General features: G+C 43.9%; 1 protein-coding gene across 1 annotated transcript; it reads right to left on the reverse strand.

Moving 5' to 3' along the window:
- Nucleotides 1-41: 41 nt before the first annotated feature.
- Nucleotides 42-18,947, reverse strand: LOC139747950 (methyl farnesoate epoxidase-like). The gene is made up of 11 exons (XM_071660445.1): nt 18,807-18,947; nt 12,090-12,193; nt 10,556-10,792; nt 10,284-10,450; nt 8,854-8,979; nt 6,486-6,596; nt 5,089-5,203; nt 3,168-3,348; nt 2,452-2,551; nt 1,770-1,929; nt 42-769 (listed from the first exon to the last, which is right to left on the reverse strand). Exons 2-11 carry the CDS (start codon nt 12,169-12,171, stop codon nt 588-590), a joined length of 1,461 nt encoding a protein of 486 aa, XP_071516546.1. The 5' UTR covers nt 12,172-12,193; nt 18,807-18,947; the 3' UTR covers nt 42-587.
- Between the last annotated feature and the right edge of the window lie 353 nt (nt 18,948-19,300).

Genomic DNA, 19,300 nt, shown 5'->3' on the forward strand with positions numbered 1-19,300 from the left:
TGTTAGTCATAGTAATATACAGTCAGGAATATAAAACATGGTTACTCTTGCCATGCTTTGTATTTGAAATGCAGGATGGAGTTTTGATTAATCCCGAGTGTTATACACTTAACACATGCATACATAGATATGTATACACATGTACATATTCATTGTTGGCCTTCATCCATTCCTGGTGCTACTCTGCCCCACAGGAACGAGCATTGCTACCCCCTGCTTCAAGTGAGATAGCACCAGGAAAACGGATGTTGTAGTATGTAAGGGAATAATCTGATCCCGCAATCACATTGGGAGATGTAACGACCTTTAGTTGTGTACATAATCGTATTTTTATAAAAATTGTTTGATATGCTTATACAAATAATGTTCTGGTCTTGACCAGTGAACAGTAATTTAATGCAGGCACTTAAATGCTGTTTTGAACATTTTGAACCACTGTTAGTCATCTTCTGGGTACCTGGTTTTGATGAAGCTCTCGGGTACCTGGTATAGGAACCAAGAAATGGTTTTGACCTCTACCTTTTAAGTTGCGGTGGATCTTTGTGTCCGTACTAAGTGTTGAAGCTGAGATAGTCCTCATATTTGTGCTAGAACCTGGGTTTAGCAAAGACCCTGAACTCTGGGGGTCCTAGCGTGAAGCCTGACTTGCCCTCTGTGTCAGGGATTGGGGTCTTTGGGTCTAAGGTGAAGGTAAAGTGCTGAAGGAGGGCTGTGAATAGCAGGAAGCTTGACATCCTGGCTAAAGACTCTCCCAGACATGCACGTCGACCTAGGGATACAAGCATTGTTAGGAATACTTGGTTACCTGGGAGATACAAATGATTCCTACTGATATTTATGACATTAGGGTCACATGGGACTAAAGTTAACATAAGTTCAAGACACAGTGATGTGGTAAGGCCTGCAATGTATAGAAATCCTGATAACCCAATGACACTGGGAATTTAGAGAGAGTGCCCCAATTTGAACACAGGGACACAAAAGTAACACCTTTACAGAAGTACTACGCAATAATTCTTTTGATAAATGATTCCACAAAAATAACAAGTAGGGCTAATGTTTAGCGCTTGCAATAGGAAAGCTTAGTGTCGAGAACAGTGAATTCTTGGTTAAAAATTGTCAGGTATTCTGCCAGAGTTGGAGAGTGTTTGTGTAGTGAATGCCTGCAATCCACATGTATGTGAGGCAGATACAAATACTGCAACCTGGGCCAAGCATGGGAACAATATCCACTTAAGTGCTGGCGCACTGTCCCCATCCCTAGTTTGTTGCTCCCTACCGTCCAAGTAAGGATAATTTCTCTCGGGTTGCAGTCATCTGTACCTCCCTTTTTGAGAATCTATGAATAGTCAAGAAACAAAGAAAAACTTGTATGCTATGAGGACAGAGAGAGACCTGTGAATGTAAGTTAGGTTTAGGAAATCTTGTGATCCTAGATCTAGATACACAGGTAGGGTTGTGAATATTTTGGTAACATCTAAAACTTGAACAAGCGTGAAGGATGGAAGGACACGGAAGTTATAAATCATTTGTGGTTCCGGTGCATTACACACATCATAGTGTATAAAGGGAATAGGACCTTTTTCTTCTGTTCCTTTCACCACCTTGCTAATGCAGGTAACAGTAGATGAGTATGAAATCAAAATAAGAAACCCATCAGAGAACAGTCTCTAGGCTATGGTTTATGAACATGTATACAAATGGAGAACTTGGTCTTTAGCAATGGCATCAGTGGAGAAGATTATCCTAATCCTACAGTGCCTCCTCACCTTTACTGAAGGGTATGAGCCTTTCCTCTTTGCGAAGGGTCCCATCTGGGTTGATGAATCGCTCAGGACGAAAGATTTCCGGGTCAACCCAGTAATCTGGGTCCATATGAACGCTGTACAGGTTGTTTAAGACTGTTGTTCCAGCAGGGATCCGATGTCCCTGTGGAAGGCCAGAGGGCATTAGAGGTGAGACTGGGTTGAATAATGACCTTGTTTATAAATGAACCATAAATTATCCTGAATATTATATAAGACAGTGGTAACGGGGACAGTAGAAAGCTAATATGCTGCAGTGGGGAGTTTGTGATAGCTTAAACTGCTGAGTGGCAATGCATTTTCTTGCCAAGTTAAACTTTCTTCTTTACCAGGCAACCCAGTCATAGGTCAATTAGATCTCCTGTTGTCTTTCTCATTAAACTCCTGTAAACAAAATATTCTAGATCAGTATGAGGGGACTGCAAGACTAAGTAATAACATAATAGGTCAGGGAGGGAATATTGTGAAGACTAATGTTTAATAGGATGAGGTGACTGTTGGCCAGAATGAATGGGTGAATAATATAGGACTAAGGAGAAGAGAGGTCCTTGTTCTGCAGGGTGAAGACACTGTAGGACAACCACAGTAGCAGTAGGCTAGCATGATGGTCCTCACAGAAGAGTGGAAGTTATGATGGTACTCATACCTGTAGTATGGTATCTTTGAGAGCCTTGTGGGGAACAGTGATGGGTGCTGCCCCTCTGAGCCGGAAGACCTCGTTCATTACGGCCTCTGTATACACCAACCTGTGATATGACACGTGTTGTAGTATGGGGACAGGTGAGCCATCCTGTGTAGGGCTAGTGAACCATATGTTGCATTTACTCCTAGTGCCACACATGCACACCTCCATCAAGAGAGACTTGAACTGCTGTCATGAGAGTGGGAGATGGCACAGGTTGCCTATTAAAACCCATGTTGGCCATTGTAGGACAAATGGGTATTTCGTTACAGTGGCACAGAATGGTTAACATCTGATGGTTTTGCTTGTAACGTTCCCCAACTCCCCATTGTAATGGCAGTGGTTCAAGTGTTGCTGGTATTATGTTATGTGCACTTGATTTAGTTCTTGAATTGTTGTAATAGAGATTAATGATGCCATTGATGCATGTTGTAAGAACCTAATAGAACATACTGGGGTCATAACCTGACACATGAGGTGGCTACAATGTCTCCTGGACTTGCAACTCTGAAGTGTGATATTAGGTGGACCACAGTACAAAAGGCTTATCATGGCCAATGTTTAGGTGGATAATCACAGGATGACTAAGCAGGACACTTAAGATGTATTATAGTCATAGTATAGATGGTCAAGAGGCTTGCAAAGCCATAGTATTAAGGTTGCCCAGAGGAGACACTCACTTGGAACGGTCATCTGAGCAGGGAAGCCTTTCATGACCTACAACCTCATCCAGCTCCTGCTGAATTTTGGCAGCGACCAGAGGATAGAGTGTTGTCAACAGTATAGCAAAGGATACAGTAGACGAACCAGTCTCCACGCCTGCAGTGAACATGTCGGTACAGACCTGCAGTAGCTGATCATCTGGTGGCATGGAAAGCTTAATGTTAGCAATGTTTCACTTAGTAAGAAGTTGAGAATCTACAAGAGACAGGGCAACAAAATTGAAGAACTCTGTCCCTCTACTGTACAGATAGGTAATTAGCGTAGAGATGCACATACATATATTATTGTAAAACTAAAGAAAAAAAGTTGTATATGCTGAAGACAAAAGGATAAGCCTCTAGTGTAAAGTTCTCTCTTCATGAACGAACAGGTTATAACAAATGCGTTACAAAAAAGACGCACATCTGGGTAAGTCATAGCAATGCAGTGAGCTAGCATTGTATGTCTTGTTCCCCTCTCTGGCCCAGGTAGATGTCTTTTCTCCTTGCCTTATCAATGCATGGGTTGCTGGCATTTGGATCAGATGCCCCGTCCCCTCCCCATAACACATGCTACTCTTACATTTCCCTCCCTTTTATGCATTTCATTATGGCCCTGTTCCAATCATAGGATTCTCCAGGGCCAAATTGGAAGGGTGCCACCACGTGAGGACTGAATGGTTTCTAAGTAACCTTTAATTGGCTTAAATTGATTAGGACCTACACCACCTCAGACACTGCTCCTGGACCCGGATTTGTGTCTGCAACATTTTCTGTCTCAAATTTCACCCACCATCTATTGAACTCCATTCGTCTACACCCACCCTTGATCATCATATGTCTGAAACTCTGTTCAGGGGTGCATCTCCTTTATCAGATCCTAAGCTGTAAGATCCCTCATTGTTTTTGCTCCAAATGGGGTGTCCGTGCCTATTGTAATAAAAGGAGTCGCATTGCTCACACTATGGATCTGGAATCTTCCAACTTTGAAGCAAATAAGGCTCAATGTTTCTACCCCTTGCAACAGGTAGAATATTGATCCCCTTCTGATTGCACGGGCTGAATAGCCTTAGATGATCTAGTGGTTGGCTTGCAAGCCTAAATTTTATGAGCCAATCCCGCCAATCCCTTCTGATCAACAATACGGCTTTTGCAGTGTGGGGTTTGTTGGTGATCTTTCCCTTGTGACTTACAATTGGTCCTTATCCTCGTAAGGGACTTTGTTGAATCTTGCTCGATATCAAAGCATTTAACAGTGTGGCATAAAGTCTTAACTTTTTCAACTGTCTTTTGTTTTCTAATTCCCCTCTGATCCTAAATGCACATATGCTTCTTCCAGTAGGTTCACGGTAGTGTTTCGTGATGGAACAACTCCTGCCTCTTATTTCAACAACAATGGTGTGCCTCCAAGTTCAACCCTATGGCCTGTAGTACCACTAATTTCTCTCTCTCTCTCTCTCTCTCTCTCTCTCTCTCTCTCTCTCTCTATACATGATGTTCTCTTTCCAACTTCTAACCACATCTATGCAAATGGTTCCACCGTACACACCAACCCTCTTCTTTTCCCCCACCATTCCTTCCTCTAGTACTCTTTCCTTATACACCTATACCCGAGGTGTGTCTCGTCACCCCCTGCTCCATTTCAGAACACAGTTCAACCCTCACCTAACATGTCAGGCATAACAAATATCCTCCACTCTACCCCTGAAACCCCATGTAATCATACATACAAACAGGTAATCATACAAGTAATCATACATACATACATACATACAAGTAATCATACAAACAGGAAAACACGGAAAAGAGGTTTACACAAAGGAGGCAAATGAAACGTACCTATATATGTGGTGTCAGGGTTGCCCTTGCCTACAAAGGTGGTGTCAGGGGTTGCCCTTACCTATAAAGGTGGTGTCAGGGTTGCTCTTGTTCTTGTTAATTTCATTGATGTATATATCAATGAAATCGCGAACGTTGTCAGCTTCGATTGTGTTCTTGTGTTCCTCGATCGCATTCTGTGGAGGGGGGCGAGGCATAGGCTGATTATACCACGAAGATCTAGTGCCTTTGTGTTCGGCATTGGAATTCCACCATCACGAGATGTGTTGATGTGATTGCTATAGGTGAAAGTATTGCAATACATGTGTATAGAATGAGTAGACTTAAGACCACAAATAACTCTACTCCCTCACAATACAGACCCATCTCTACATGCTTGGCACTCACTCCAATGCAAAAGCACTAAACGCCTCTTACCCTAACCGATCTATAACCCCCTTCCCCCAAAGTAGAAATAAAAAGCTTACCCATGTCTTACACTCCAGTAAACTATACTCACAGATCCCCCCATATAACAAATAAGTGACAGAACTCGTGCAAACTAACCCCGACAAGCACCAGGCAACTAACCTCCTAGTCTTCAGTTCCATACACCCATCAGAAACTGCACTCCCTAGACAAACACGAGTCACACACACTCCCGTCTACTCTCAGGGCATCCCCCGGCACTACAACACTACAAACACCTTTTTACCATATCCCAAGATCCTTCATTTCCACAATGCAGCTTCCATAAGGGAGGCAACGAGCCTCTACAGCTCAATTGCCCTGCACACTCAACATATAGACGCACAACACAACACGTTATGATCTGTGGTCCAGACTGGTGGACGTGGCCAGCTTCCTGAGTGCTGCAGGAGTCTCATAATCTTGCTTTTATTCACATTCACTCTCAACTTTTTCCTTTCACCCACACTTCCAAAATCAGTCACCAACTTGAGCAATTTCTTGCTCGAATCAGCCACCAGTACTGTGTCATCAGCAAACAACAGTCTCGCTTCCCAGGCCCTCTCATCCCCCATACAACTTGGCAGGTATACTCAACATACTTTTACCTTTGTAGTTTGAACATTTTATTCCTATTGCCTTTATACATTGGCACTATACATCCATTCCACCCATCCTCAGGCACTTCATCATGATCTATGCATCCATTGAAAATCCTCACCAACCAGTCAACAACACAGTCACTCCCTTTCTTGATTAATCCAGCTCCAATATCTCCAGCCGCCTTGCCACATTCCCTCTTACGCAAGGCTTTCACCACCTCTTCACCAAACCACTCTCCACGACCCCTCTCACTTCACATACCACCCCGACCCCAACCCTTTACATGCCACTCTCTCATGAGATTCAACTCGTTTCATGACACTTGTCAGACCAGCAACCAATCATTGATCATTTACCACTCCTGTTATCACTGGAAATTACAAGAGTTACGGGAGATTGTACACTAACCTCAAGGAATTGCCTGATGCGGAGGGCTGCAGCAAATAGAGTGTTGAATTCGGAGTCCTCTGACATCAAATACCTCAGGGCTGGGAAACTAGAAACCAATCCCCCTGTAACCTGGTGAAAGTTATAGATGACATAGGTTTAACACCCCTTCATGGGTGTGCATAGGATCACTCAATGTTAAATGATATTTTCCTTTAGGTTTAACCTGGTGAAAGTTATAGATAACATGGGTTTAAGACCCCTTCATGGGTGTGCATAGGATCACTAAATGTTCAGTGATATTTTCCTTTAGGTTTAACCTGGTGAAAGTTATAGATAACATGGGTTTAAGACCCCTTCATGGGTGTGCATAGGATCACTAAATGTTCAATGATATTTTCCTTTAGGTTTAACCTGGTGAAAGTTATAGATGACAGGTTTAACACCCCTTCATGGGTGTGCATAGGATCACTATATGTTAAATGACATTTTCCTTTAGGTTTTGATCTTATTACCAGTGGCCTTTCGACCCTTTTAGCAGTATAGTTCCAGTATCTAAACGAACGACATTTTTTGATTTGCATACGTCCATTCTTCGTATAATGTCCCGAAACTAGAGCCTAGCCGCTACAAGCATACCCCAAAGGCTATGCCAAAGTTTTGTCTTGCCTTCTTCATGTGCCCCGGCTAAGCCAAATGACAACACGTCCCCCACCATATACCACGTCAATCCCATGCAAGCTAAATGCTCCCAGTCCCAAATGTTCTGGCCAAAATCACCTTTTACTTCAACCTTTCACCTCCTCTGCCTCCCTTTCCTCCGCCTCTCTTCCCTCCTCCTCTCCGTAAGTCTACGCCACTTCACCACACATGAATTAGACTCCGCTTACCACAGCACCTCTCTCTTGCACTGTCATTCCTCAAACCTGCCTTCCTCACACCAGACATAGCGTCCTCCTGCATTTGATTTCCATCTTGTCCATCATTTCCCACTCATGTGCATTGATAGCCCAAGACTCGCCCCCCATATATCATTATGAGGTCTACTATATATTCAGACATAGAGAACCATCTTTGCCCTTAGGGCTCCTCGTCCACTACTCCTTCATCCACTTTAGTCATGGAGTCTGCCACCAAAACCACGTCATCTGCAAACAGCAGTTGAGTCACCTCGCAACCCCAGCATACTTGCAGACACCCGATCCTCATTCTTAGACTCTTGAGTTCAAGTTCCTCACCACCGCATTCATCAAAATATCAAAGAATCATGATGACAGCTCACCTTCAACAGGAACCGCTCATTATCATCCAGTCCTACTCGCACTGGTAGCTTAACCCTCTCGGTAGAAACGACTTAGGTCATCTGGTAACTCCAACATATACAATATGTTTGTAGCACTTTCCACGAGGCATCTCTGTCAACCCTACCGTAAGCATTATGTAGATACATAGACGCCATATACACATGCAGTCTCTCTAAGCAAAGTTCTTCTCAAAATAAACACTTGGTCCATGCACCATCTAACACGGTTGAAGCCAAACTGCCACCCACCTTATCATCAAACTGCTCTGTGTGTATGTGTGTGTCTCCACCACCCTCATGATCACCATTTCCATACACCTTATCAGATAACATTATGATATACATGGGTGACCATACCAGAACTGGTGGATACACAGAGACGTTCTCAGTATATGGAAGACATAGAGGAAGAGACGAATCACCATGAATATGGCAGCTTAGGTTAAAAGAGACTGACCAAACATTATGATTATTTCTACCATGCTCTTTTTTTACCAAGAGTCTTCTGGGGGACCAAATAGAAACTTGTTTGCTGTCAAACTTCTTTCAGTTCTCTAATCACAGAAAATTTGAATGTATATATATGTATATATATATACATATATATATATATATATATATATATATATATATATATATATATATATATATATATATATTAGAAACACCTGCAAGATAACATTAGTTATTGATTTAAAAAGGAAAATGATATGGTCAGAAATCCCTCGCCTTCAGAGACGATACATCAATATCAACTAGGCAATTAGAGCCTTGCCAACAACCAGCAGTTATAACAATGCCACACTCGCAATGATTGTCGTCCAATGAACCACGGCTTTCTAAACTCCTGCTTAATGATGGAGAACTTCCTTTAACCCAAGTCATTACATAATACCAATATTTTTTTTATGGGGAATGTTTTGAAACTTTATGACAAAGTTCCACGTAAGATCAGACACTTCAAACCTCCTGTAATGTCATAGTTTGATGTGACAGATTAAGGTTAACATGGTAATGGAATATACCATTAATGAGCCTTAAGGAAAAGATAGGACGATAGAAAAGAAGGATCAATAGCTCACTTACGTCACCGGCCCTGAACATCTTGTTCAGAGTGCTCACCAGCTCCTGCAATTCTTTGTCCTTATGTCCAAACCTAGTTCCACCCATCAGTGCCCACATGATGTTGACTGACGACACACCCAACATCACCTGTGATTAGAAATGAAATGAAAAAAAGAATATATTTATACGAATTCCTTGAATTTTCTTGATGTCATATGGCATAGCCCTTTCGGGTGAAAGAGGAAGTGTGTATACCCCCTAAGGTGTCTGTTCCCCTGACCTATATGTGAAAAGACTGTACGAAGAAGATTGGACAGCTTAAGAGTACAAGGGAAAGAGGCATCATGATGGTTCATCCTCGTGTGACTGGTCTATGCATCTAATCTTCGGATGCAGCAACCAGATACATCCCTTGGGTCCAAAGCTTGTGGAAAGACACCACTGAACCGCAGCGGTAGAGGAAGAAAAAAAAAAGAATAGCTCGAGAGCAAGAGAGAAGTAACACTTCATAGACTATGGAAACCGATAATGGAGAGAGATGATCGCTAAGAAAGCTGATAGTGAGAAGGTATATGTGCAAACACACCCATCTTTGTCCATTCACAGAGGGTGACATCTCTTTTTTCCACACATTCTTCAATGCGTCCAAGGACCCCCTCGCCTCCTTACCCGCCCTATAGTCCACTTCAGTTCCCGTGGATCCATCCATTGCCATATCCAATCTTTAAGTATCTAGAGCGATTCACTTCCTCAAATATATCTCCATTCAACTCGCACTCCAACGAACTTTTTCTCTCTCCTCTGCTGAACCAAATAACCTTGCTTCTATTCACATTTCCTCCTAACTTTCTCCTTTCAAGTACTCACAGATTCAGAAACCAGCTTCTACAGGTTCTCACTCGAATCTGCCACCAGTGTTTTATCATCAGCAAACAGTAACTGACTGACTTAGGGCCCCTTAAAAATACCCTGACAGACTGCAAACCTGTCATTTTCCCAAACATCCACCTCCCTCTTCTCGAAGAATTAGAATTCCCAATTCCCGTCCCATGAATACATTTAATTTCGCTAGTAGGTTGAACAAGAATAATCTCGCTACGTGTCACCAGTAGCGAGAATATAGCCAATCCCTCCAGCATCAGGAATATCTAGTCAAATCCTATTAATGCTAATGGTAGAAGGAATACAATCAGTACCCCTTTTGCCACCAGTAGATTCTAAATACGTATTGTGTGATCTCACTGCTACACTTGTTTATGCTCTTCTCTTTAACCCATCACACTATATTTACGCCTAAGCAAGTTACCGAACCACCAGAAAATGTTTATGCTCTTGTCTTTAACCCATCACACTATATTTACGCCTAAGCAAGTTACCGAACCACCAGAAAATGTTTTCTTCTTTTATATTTTTCTACGTAAGACTTCCTTACCTCATGTCTTAACCCTTACTTGAAGATTGTGACTTTCTTCGGCACCCCGTATGTCTTCGACCAGTTCGCTGGCTTCCTCAAGAACCACAGCTTCGTGGGATCGCTTACCGAAGCCTAGGTTGCGAAAATGATGGAGTACGAACCTCCTCTGCTCCCTCCAGTGTTCCTTCTCCGTAAACATGACGCCTGCAAGATGAGACAAATGGGAGGAAGAAATCACTCTGGATCATAAAGTTGTGCTCGAAATAATCTTTTTTTTTTCTTCTTTTCTTTTTCGTAAGTTTCACTCACCCCGTCTCGTAGTGTTATACATAAGGGTCAATAGTAAGAGTTCTGGTCGACCATTGAGGTCTTCGTTGTAGATAGATTCCTTGACGGCTTCCCAGCCGTTCACAATAGCGGCGGGCTGCGTTCCGAAGTACAAGCCAACAACGGGGCCGTAGGTGGAGGAGAACCGACTGAAGAGTTTGTGTGGAAGATGCCTCTCCAAATAGGGCAACGAGCCGACCAGAGGCCATCGTGGCGGACCTGCCCAAAAAGGAAAACATGTACTTGTGAGAGGCTGGTCTGTGCCATGGTTCACAGGGGCTGTGGTGAGATGAAGAAAAAGGCCACCACATCTACTCACACTCAAGTCTCCAGCTGTCATGTGTGATGCACCGAAACCACAGCTCCCTATCCACCACAGTCTCTAGCTGTCATATGTGATGCACCGAAACCACAGCTCCCTATCCACCACAGTCTCTAGCTGTCATGTATGATGCACCGAAACCACAGCTCCCTATCCACCACAGTCTCTAGCTGTCATGTGTAATGCACCGAAACCACAGCTCCCTATCCACCACAGTCTCCAGCTGTCATGTGTGATGCACCAGAACCATAGCTCCCTATCCACCACAGTCTCTAGCTGTCATGTGTAATGCACCGAAACCACAGCTCCCTATTCACCACAGTCTCTAGCTGTCATGTGTAATGCACCGAAACCACAGCTCGCTATCCACCACAGTCTCTAGCTGTCATGTGCAATGCATCGAAACCACAGCTCCCTATCCACCACATCCAGGCCCCGCTCAACCTTTCCATGGTTTACCCCGGACGCTTCACAAGCCTTGGTTGAGTCCATTGACAGCACGTCGACCCCTATACCACTTCGTTCCAGTTCACTCTTTCGCATGCATGCCTTTCACCCTCCTGCATGTTCGGGTCCCGATCGCTCAAAAAAGATTTAAAGATTTCACTCCATCCTTCCACCTCCAATTTGGTCTCCCGCTTCTCCTCGTTCGCTCCACCTCTGACACCTAAATCCTCTTCGTCAACCTTTCCCCACTCAACCGCCGTCTCCCGCGTTAGTGAGGTAACGCAAGGAAACAGACGAGGAAATGGCCCAACCCACGCACATACACATGCATATATATATATATATATATATATATATATATATATATATATATATATATATATATATATAAACGCCCACACACGCACGTATACAACATATACATACACAGACATATACATATATACACATGTACATATCCATACTTGCTTGCCTTCATCCATTCTCGTCGCCACCCCGCCACACACGAAATAGCATATCTATCTATCTATCTATCTATCTATCTATCTAGAGGTCAACATTTATCCTATAATTTATGAGTTAGTAAATAAGAAGAGAAAGATATATGATGGGAAGGAAACGCCAGCAAAAAATTTCCATACACTGTGGAAGCTAGGTATCACACACACACACACACACACACACACACACACACACACACACTACTTAGAAGAATACTAGTCAATACAAGTGATAGGTAGACCTTACCTGGTGGGTATCCTCTGGGCTTACGGGATCCAAGGAACACGAGCAGCAGGAGTAGCAACGCCACACATAGAAATAGAAACATCCTTTTGGTTTCCTCTGGCTGCCTGGAATACGTGACTTAAAGTCAGTCACATATAAGTCAGCGCCAAGGCAATGACTGACACATCAATGTAGGCTCTGGCCATCAGTCTTAAGCCATGTATCACATTCAGTGAGATAATTTGATATTCTCGTAACTGGAAACATATTCTTTGAAGTCATGTAACTGAAGTAGATCTTTGGACATTATTGTTTGAAGTATACAGAGATATAGACTGACTGATTGTGGGTAAACAGATGAGGGATTCGAGATGATAAAGGTATGAAATGAGGCGCCCAGATACCCCTAGCATAGGATGAAACATATTCTTTGAAGTCATGTAACTGGAGTAGGTCTTTGGACATTATTGTTTGAAGTATACAGAGATATAGACTGACTGATTGTGGGTAAACAGATGAGGGATTCGAGATGATAAAGCTATGAAATGAGGCGCCCAGATACCCCTAGCATAGGATGAAACATATTCTTTGAAGTCATGTAACTGAAGTAGGTCTTTGGACATTATTGTTTGAAGTATACAAAGATATGACTGACTGATTGTGGGTAAACAGATGAGGAATTCGAGATGATAAAGGTATGAAATGAGACGCCCCGCCCTTCTCTTCCACTCCAGATACCCCTATCATAGGATTCGAAAGATAAAACCTCATCTTGTCATAGTGAGACGTGAGAATAGAAATCTTGGGAATTATAACCAATGTATGTATGTATGTAAACCCATCCTCCCGCTGGGACCATGTAAGCTGGAGAACATCATATCTAACGTAAAATATCCCAAACGAACCATTTTTCTTTTTTCCAAGACTTCTTTTTTTCTCTCTCTCTCTTAATGTGTGGAGGTGGTAACCAAAGGGGCAACAGCATTACTGTAGATGAAGTAGGGTTTGAACCTTAGAGGCCCAAGTGGTTTATCACTGTCTGGGTGAATCACTTTTCGCTTATCATAGCTAGATAAAAAGGAGGGAGAAATTGTAAACATGTGAGTGTGTGAGTGTTTTTGTTTAAAAAAAAATGTGATTTACGAACAAAGAGTTAATTCTACACTCGTTTCCCATTCTCTTTACCTTGTATATGTACACACACACACACACACACACACACACACACACACACACACACATTAGCCTAAGCTAAGTAAACCCTTATCGACCATCTCTGAGGGGAAGGCGAACACCAGAGTTCTTCGTGTTCTTGCCAAAATATAACTTTGGATCATCTGTACCACAACGAAAATGTGTACAACGATAACAACATCTGCGAGGCTTTGTGCTGAGCCTTTTGCTTGTAACAACCACAACATCGGTGAGGGTTTTTATGTGGCCTCGCTGGGCCTTTTGCTTGTAACAACCACAACATCGGTGAGGGTTTTTAGTGGCCTCGCTGGGTCTTTTGCTTGTAACAATTACATCTGTGAGGGTTTTATGTGGCCTCGCTGAGCCATTTGCTTGTCACAACTATAACTCCAGTGAGGGTTTTATGGCCTACACAGCTCCTGTAGAGGGTAGCATAACACATATGTGTTTGTTCTGTGTTCTTGTTGTGTGTGTTTGTGTTATGTTGTGTTGCTGATGGACGTAAGGTGTTCTGTCTGGGTTTGTGTGTGTGTGTGTGTGTGTGTGTGTGTGTGTGTGTGTGTGTTGTTGGCTGTGGCCTTCACATACAACACACACACACACACACTTACACATCAAATACCACCATGTAGTGGCAACTCAAGAGGACGAACCACTGTGCCTATCTTCTGAAACCCGAGCGTCATGATTAGCTAACAGAGCTCGTGTGACCCCTTAGCCCCACACCCTCTGTGTGACCTTCTACAATACGACCCACAAGGTGTAGGAAGTAACTGTGGTCAGGTCAAGGTAGGTAAGGGAGGGTCACTATTAGCTCTTTCGTCTACGAGGTCAAACCTTCCCTAATTCAGTGCTATTCATCTCACACCTTAATTGGTTTTTGAAGATTCCCTTTGTTACACAGTAAAACCCGGGGCATCTCCTCCCCTCCTGTCTTATATCCACACCCACTGTGGCTCATCCTTTCGTGGGCTGGGACCATGGTGTCCCTAACACACCCCAGATGTAGTATAAGAAGACGACTTTGAATCCCCAGCTATCCCCACACATGAGCAAATATTTTTCGAAAGACCGGAGTCTCTGAGGATCATCTATGCTGAAACGACCAGACGGATCATCTAGGGCATGACTGTGGGCGCACATTCGGCCCAGTCATTGTATCCCATGGGGTTCATTGCGTCAAAGGTCCCGTCTAATGGGGTAATGTCAATCTAGCGTAGCAGTTTCCCCAGCCAGATAACCCTTATCAGTGATCAAGACTGTATGAAAAAAGTTTACAGGTGAAGTACTCCTTAAAGATAAACAAATACTTGTGACTGTTATCATAACCGTATCTGGGTCATAATGTTGTGGACGTGTGTGTGGGGGGGTCATGTTGTTGTCTTACCTGACCTGACCTATGACCTTATAGGGAGATGTTTGGGTCATGTTATAGTCTTACGTGATTTGACCTATGACCTTATAGGGAGACGTTTGGGGTTATGTTATAGTCTTACGTGATTTGACCTTTGAACTTATAGAGAGACGTTTGGGGTCATATTATCATATAGCCTCATCTCATCTTTGACCTTATAGGGAGACGTTTGGATCATGTTATAGCCTCACCTGACCTGACCTTTGAACTTATAGATATTTGGGTCATGTTATTATATAGTCTCACTTGACCTGACCTTGCCTGATCCAAAGGTAATATTGCCGTGTTGATCGTCTTGTGTTGTGCTAGTGTTGTGACTAAAACACTATGTTGTGACTACCACACTGTGTTGTGTTCTTTTGTTCTTTGTGTGTTCTTTGCTTGCTGGTGTGGGCTGCTGCTCCGACTGTGTTTGTTCTGTGTTCTTGTTGTGTTTTAGTGTTGTCATGTTGTGTTGCTGATGGACGTGAGGTGTTCTGTCTGCCTTTGTGTGTGTGTGTGTGTGTGTGTGTGTGTGTGTGTGTGTGTTGTTGTTGGATGTGGCCTTCACATACAACCACAAACATCAACAATATAAGGCCATACACACCCTAAATGCCCTTAGAACCTTTATTTGCTAAAGGTCTGGAGCTGTGAGAGAGAGAAAAAAAAAAAGGGATAACTTCGAACCCCTTTGACAAACAATTCATCCACTCCACTCTAAACTACGCCTCACCCTCCATGTCATCCACCCTGCCAGATTTCAACTACGCTGGAAAAGCCACACACAACAGAGCGTTCATAACAATCACCGGCTTCTTAACATCCTAAAAAGGTTCACAACTTACACAACAAAATGAAAATACTTCCATTACAGACGCCCATTTACATAGTGCATGTGAACGCGCACTTTCATATAACTGAGAATACCCTCCAATCGCTGGGATTCGAACCCAGGACCTTTGCGTGATCGTTGGGAACGCTAACCGCTCGGCTATGATCGCCCCTAATGGGAAATGACTATTCGATTGCATGTAATTGAACACCCTTCGTCTCACATCCATAAGTAACGGGGTTTATCCACACCTAAAACTCTATGACTTTTCTCTGGTTCTTTCTGTCTGCTTCATGCGCCCTGACATTGACGCCACGTCGCCCCCTGTATATCAGATCACTCCAATTCACACTCTTGCACGTCTCACATCTTTTTGAGTGTTCAGCCCCCAGTTAATCAAAGCATCTTTCGCTCCACCCTTCCACCTTCACTTCTGACACTTTTAACCCCTTAGTCAACCTCTCCTCACTCATCCTCCCTATGTGTCCATACCATTTCAGCACACCCTCTTTAGCTTTCTCTCAACCACACTCCTCTGACTGCTACACTTTTTCCTTAGCTTGTTATTTCCTCCTCAATCAACCCTCCTTACAATTGACATTGCCCTCAGACATTTCACATCCATAACATCCACCCCTCATTCGAACTTTTCAATCTTGGGCCCATGCATCGCACCCCCCACAAAACACTGTCAAATCTACCTTACCATCAAACACACCTGTCGTTGCCCTCACAAACAGTGACCTCTTCATACACTCTGCAATGCCCTTGGGAACTTAGCCCCCTCACCCACCCTATGGTATGAGCCCCCTCACCCACCCTATGGTATTACTTCAACTTCTATTGTTCCCTTCGCTGCCATGTCCACTCCTATGTATTCATACTTTCCTCTAGACTCTCCCCAACCAAACATACACTCAAACCAACCTGTCTGCCGTCCTTACTGGGCATCATAACTTCATTTTAATGACATTAATTCTCAAACTCTTCCTTTCGCGCACTCTCATGCCATCTGGAAATAACAGCCGGCTTACCTACCAGAGGCTACCTGCCCTTCTCTCTGCAAGACTCGCGCACTTAGCTCCTTCACCACGGTGACATTGCACCCTCAAACCCACCTTCCCCTGAGACCCACCCCCTCACTCTCCTCCTCTTACTGCTCACACATGTAGCACCTTCGACACAGCATCTCTGTCTACCCTTACCACACGCTGTCTCCAGATGTATAAACGCCACATAGAAATGCTTCTGTTCTGCTCTCCAAGTATATATCACACACACACACACACACACACACATACACACACACACACACACACACACACACACACACACACACACACACACATACACACACATTCCTCAGCGCAAGGACCTGATCTACACATCCGCTCCCACTTCTGAAAACCACACTGTTCCTCCCCCAATCTGGTGCTCTGTCCATGCCTTTACCCTCTCAGTAGCTCTCCTCCCAAACAACTTGATAGGAACACTCAACAAACTCATGTAGATGATTCAATTGGCGCTAGTATTCTACACCGCTTAGATTAGCGTAGTCACACATACACACGCACACACACACACACACACACACACACACACACACACACACACACACACACACACACATACACACAAACACACACACACACACAAATACATTTCGAACACCAGCCATCCATGTAATCCACCATTAATTACAACCATATACATTAGTCAGACACTAGCGCTCACAATTCCTACAACTTCTGTCCAAGCGTTCACAACTCCTACAACTTCTACACAAGCGTTCACAACTCCTACAATGTCTACACAAGCGGTCACAACTCCTACAACGTCTACACAAGCGTTCACAACTCCTACAACGTCTACACAAGCGTTCACAACTCCTACACAAGCGTTCACAACTCTTACAACTTCTACACAAGCGCTCACAGCTCCTACACAAGCGTTCACAACTCTTACAACTTCTACACAAGCGTTCACAACTCCTACACAAGCGTTCACAACTCTTACAACTTCTACACAAGCGCTCACAGCTCCTACACAAGCGTTCACAACTCTTACAACTTCTACACAAGCGTTCACAACTCCTACACAAGCGTTCACAACTCCTACAACGTCTACACAAGCGTTCACAACTCCTACACAAGCGTTCACAACTCTTACAACTTCTACACAAGCGTTCACAACTCCTACACAAGCGTTCACAACTCTTACAACTTCTACACAAGCGTTCACAACTCCTACACAAGCGTTCACAACTCTTACAACTTCTACACAAGCGTTCACAACTCCTACACAAGCGTTCACAACTCCTACAACGTCTACACAAGCGTTCACAACTCCTACACAAGCGTTCACAACTCTTACAACTTCTACACAAGCGTTCACAACTCCTACACAAGCGTTCACAACTCCTACAACTCCTACACAAGCGTTCACAACTCCTACAACTTCTACATTAGCGTTCACAAATCCCACAACTTCTACAACGAGTCTTTCCACAAGTGAGCCACCCCTTAACTATCAGCTTAAGCTTTAAAACGCGGCAATAAGTAAACGAACTCATAAAATGAACGCGTACCAGGCCCCAATGATAAGTGAACGCACTAGTAGGGTCATTGTTTTAAGAAGTGAACGCATTGCTTGCTCTGGAAATAGTTGAACGCAATGGATGGGGGCCGTGGCGAGTTCATAGATACATGAACGCACCAGTTATTGTTTTAAGAAGTGAACGCATTGCTTACTCTGGAAACAGTTGAACGCAATGGAAGGGGGCCGTGGCGAGTTCATTGATACATGAGCGCACCAGTATGCCTAGTTATCGTACCAGAAGAACTACGCATTAGTTGAACGTATCACTGACAGAACGCATGTACAGCCTCAGCGAAAGGAAAATGCGCCTGTTCCCCTAGCAAATGAACGCACCAATAGCCTTAGAACTCGTATCCCCAGCAAAAGAACGCACCAATAGCCTTAAAACTCATATCCCCAGCAAAAGAACGCACCAATAGCCTTAAAACTCGTATCCCCAACTAATGAACGCACCAATAGCCTTAAAACTCGTATCCCCAGCAAAAGAACGCACCAATAGCCTTAAAACTCATATCCCCAGCAAAAGAACGCACCAATAGCCTTAAAACTCGCATCCCCAGCAAATGAACGCGCCTCCAAAACGTCAGAATGAGGCATCGAATGACACGTTATGAGGGGGGAGGCCTCTCCCCCTGCACGTCACACCCGTAGGCCAATTGATACACTGGCAGTACACCCAGTTAACACGTCGCGCACATACACACACACACACACACACCTGTACACCCAATAGTTGAGGGAGAGTGTCCTGTTCACGTCTGGGAGAGCGAGGGAGAGAGAGTAAGCCACTCGACCCCTCTCACAGCAGACTGCCTCCCACCAACTGATTACATCAGACGCGCTGGGAACCACTGTGCCATCGGGTACAACATAGGCCCAGGCTTGCAACTGATAGTCTATTTATCACCCCCCACACCCTTCCTTTCCTCCCCCCTGCCTCCAGCTACTGTATCATACAGCTGTTGCATCGTAATGTATTCTCGTGGTGTGAGTAAGGGACGCTTGACGAGTCTGGAGTTCGCCCGTCCATGTCGGACCCCGTTGCTCCTATGGTCTTGTCATATGTTGATGTCTTGGCTATCTTCAGCCTTGCGTCTTATAGGCCAACCTACACCCCAGTGTTTGCTCTTCCTCTCCCCGTTTCCTTTTTAAGGATCGTGCCTGCTGGAGAAGTGGGGCAAACAAGGAAGGGTTAGGGGGGTGATTTTCGTT

This window comes from Panulirus ornatus, chromosome 71 (genome assembly GCF_036320965.1).
Source record: "Panulirus ornatus isolate Po-2019 chromosome 71, ASM3632096v1, whole genome shotgun sequence".
NCBI classification, from domain to species: Eukaryota; Metazoa; Arthropoda; class Malacostraca; order Decapoda; family Palinuridae; genus Panulirus; species Panulirus ornatus.

Coding starts and splice junctions, on each gene's coding strand:
- LOC139747950 (XM_071660445.1), bottom strand. CDS start 12,171: ATGTTTCTATTTCTATGTGTGGCGTTGCTACTCCTGCTGCTCGTGTTC. Junction 6,597..8,853: donor AGATGTTCAGGGCCGGTGAC/GTAAGTGAGCTA, acceptor AACTTTCACCAG/GTTACAGGGGGATTGGTTTC. Junction 5,204..6,485: donor GCATCAGGCAATTCCTTGAG/GTTAGTGTACAA, acceptor CCCCCTCCACAG/AATGCGATCGAGGAACACAA.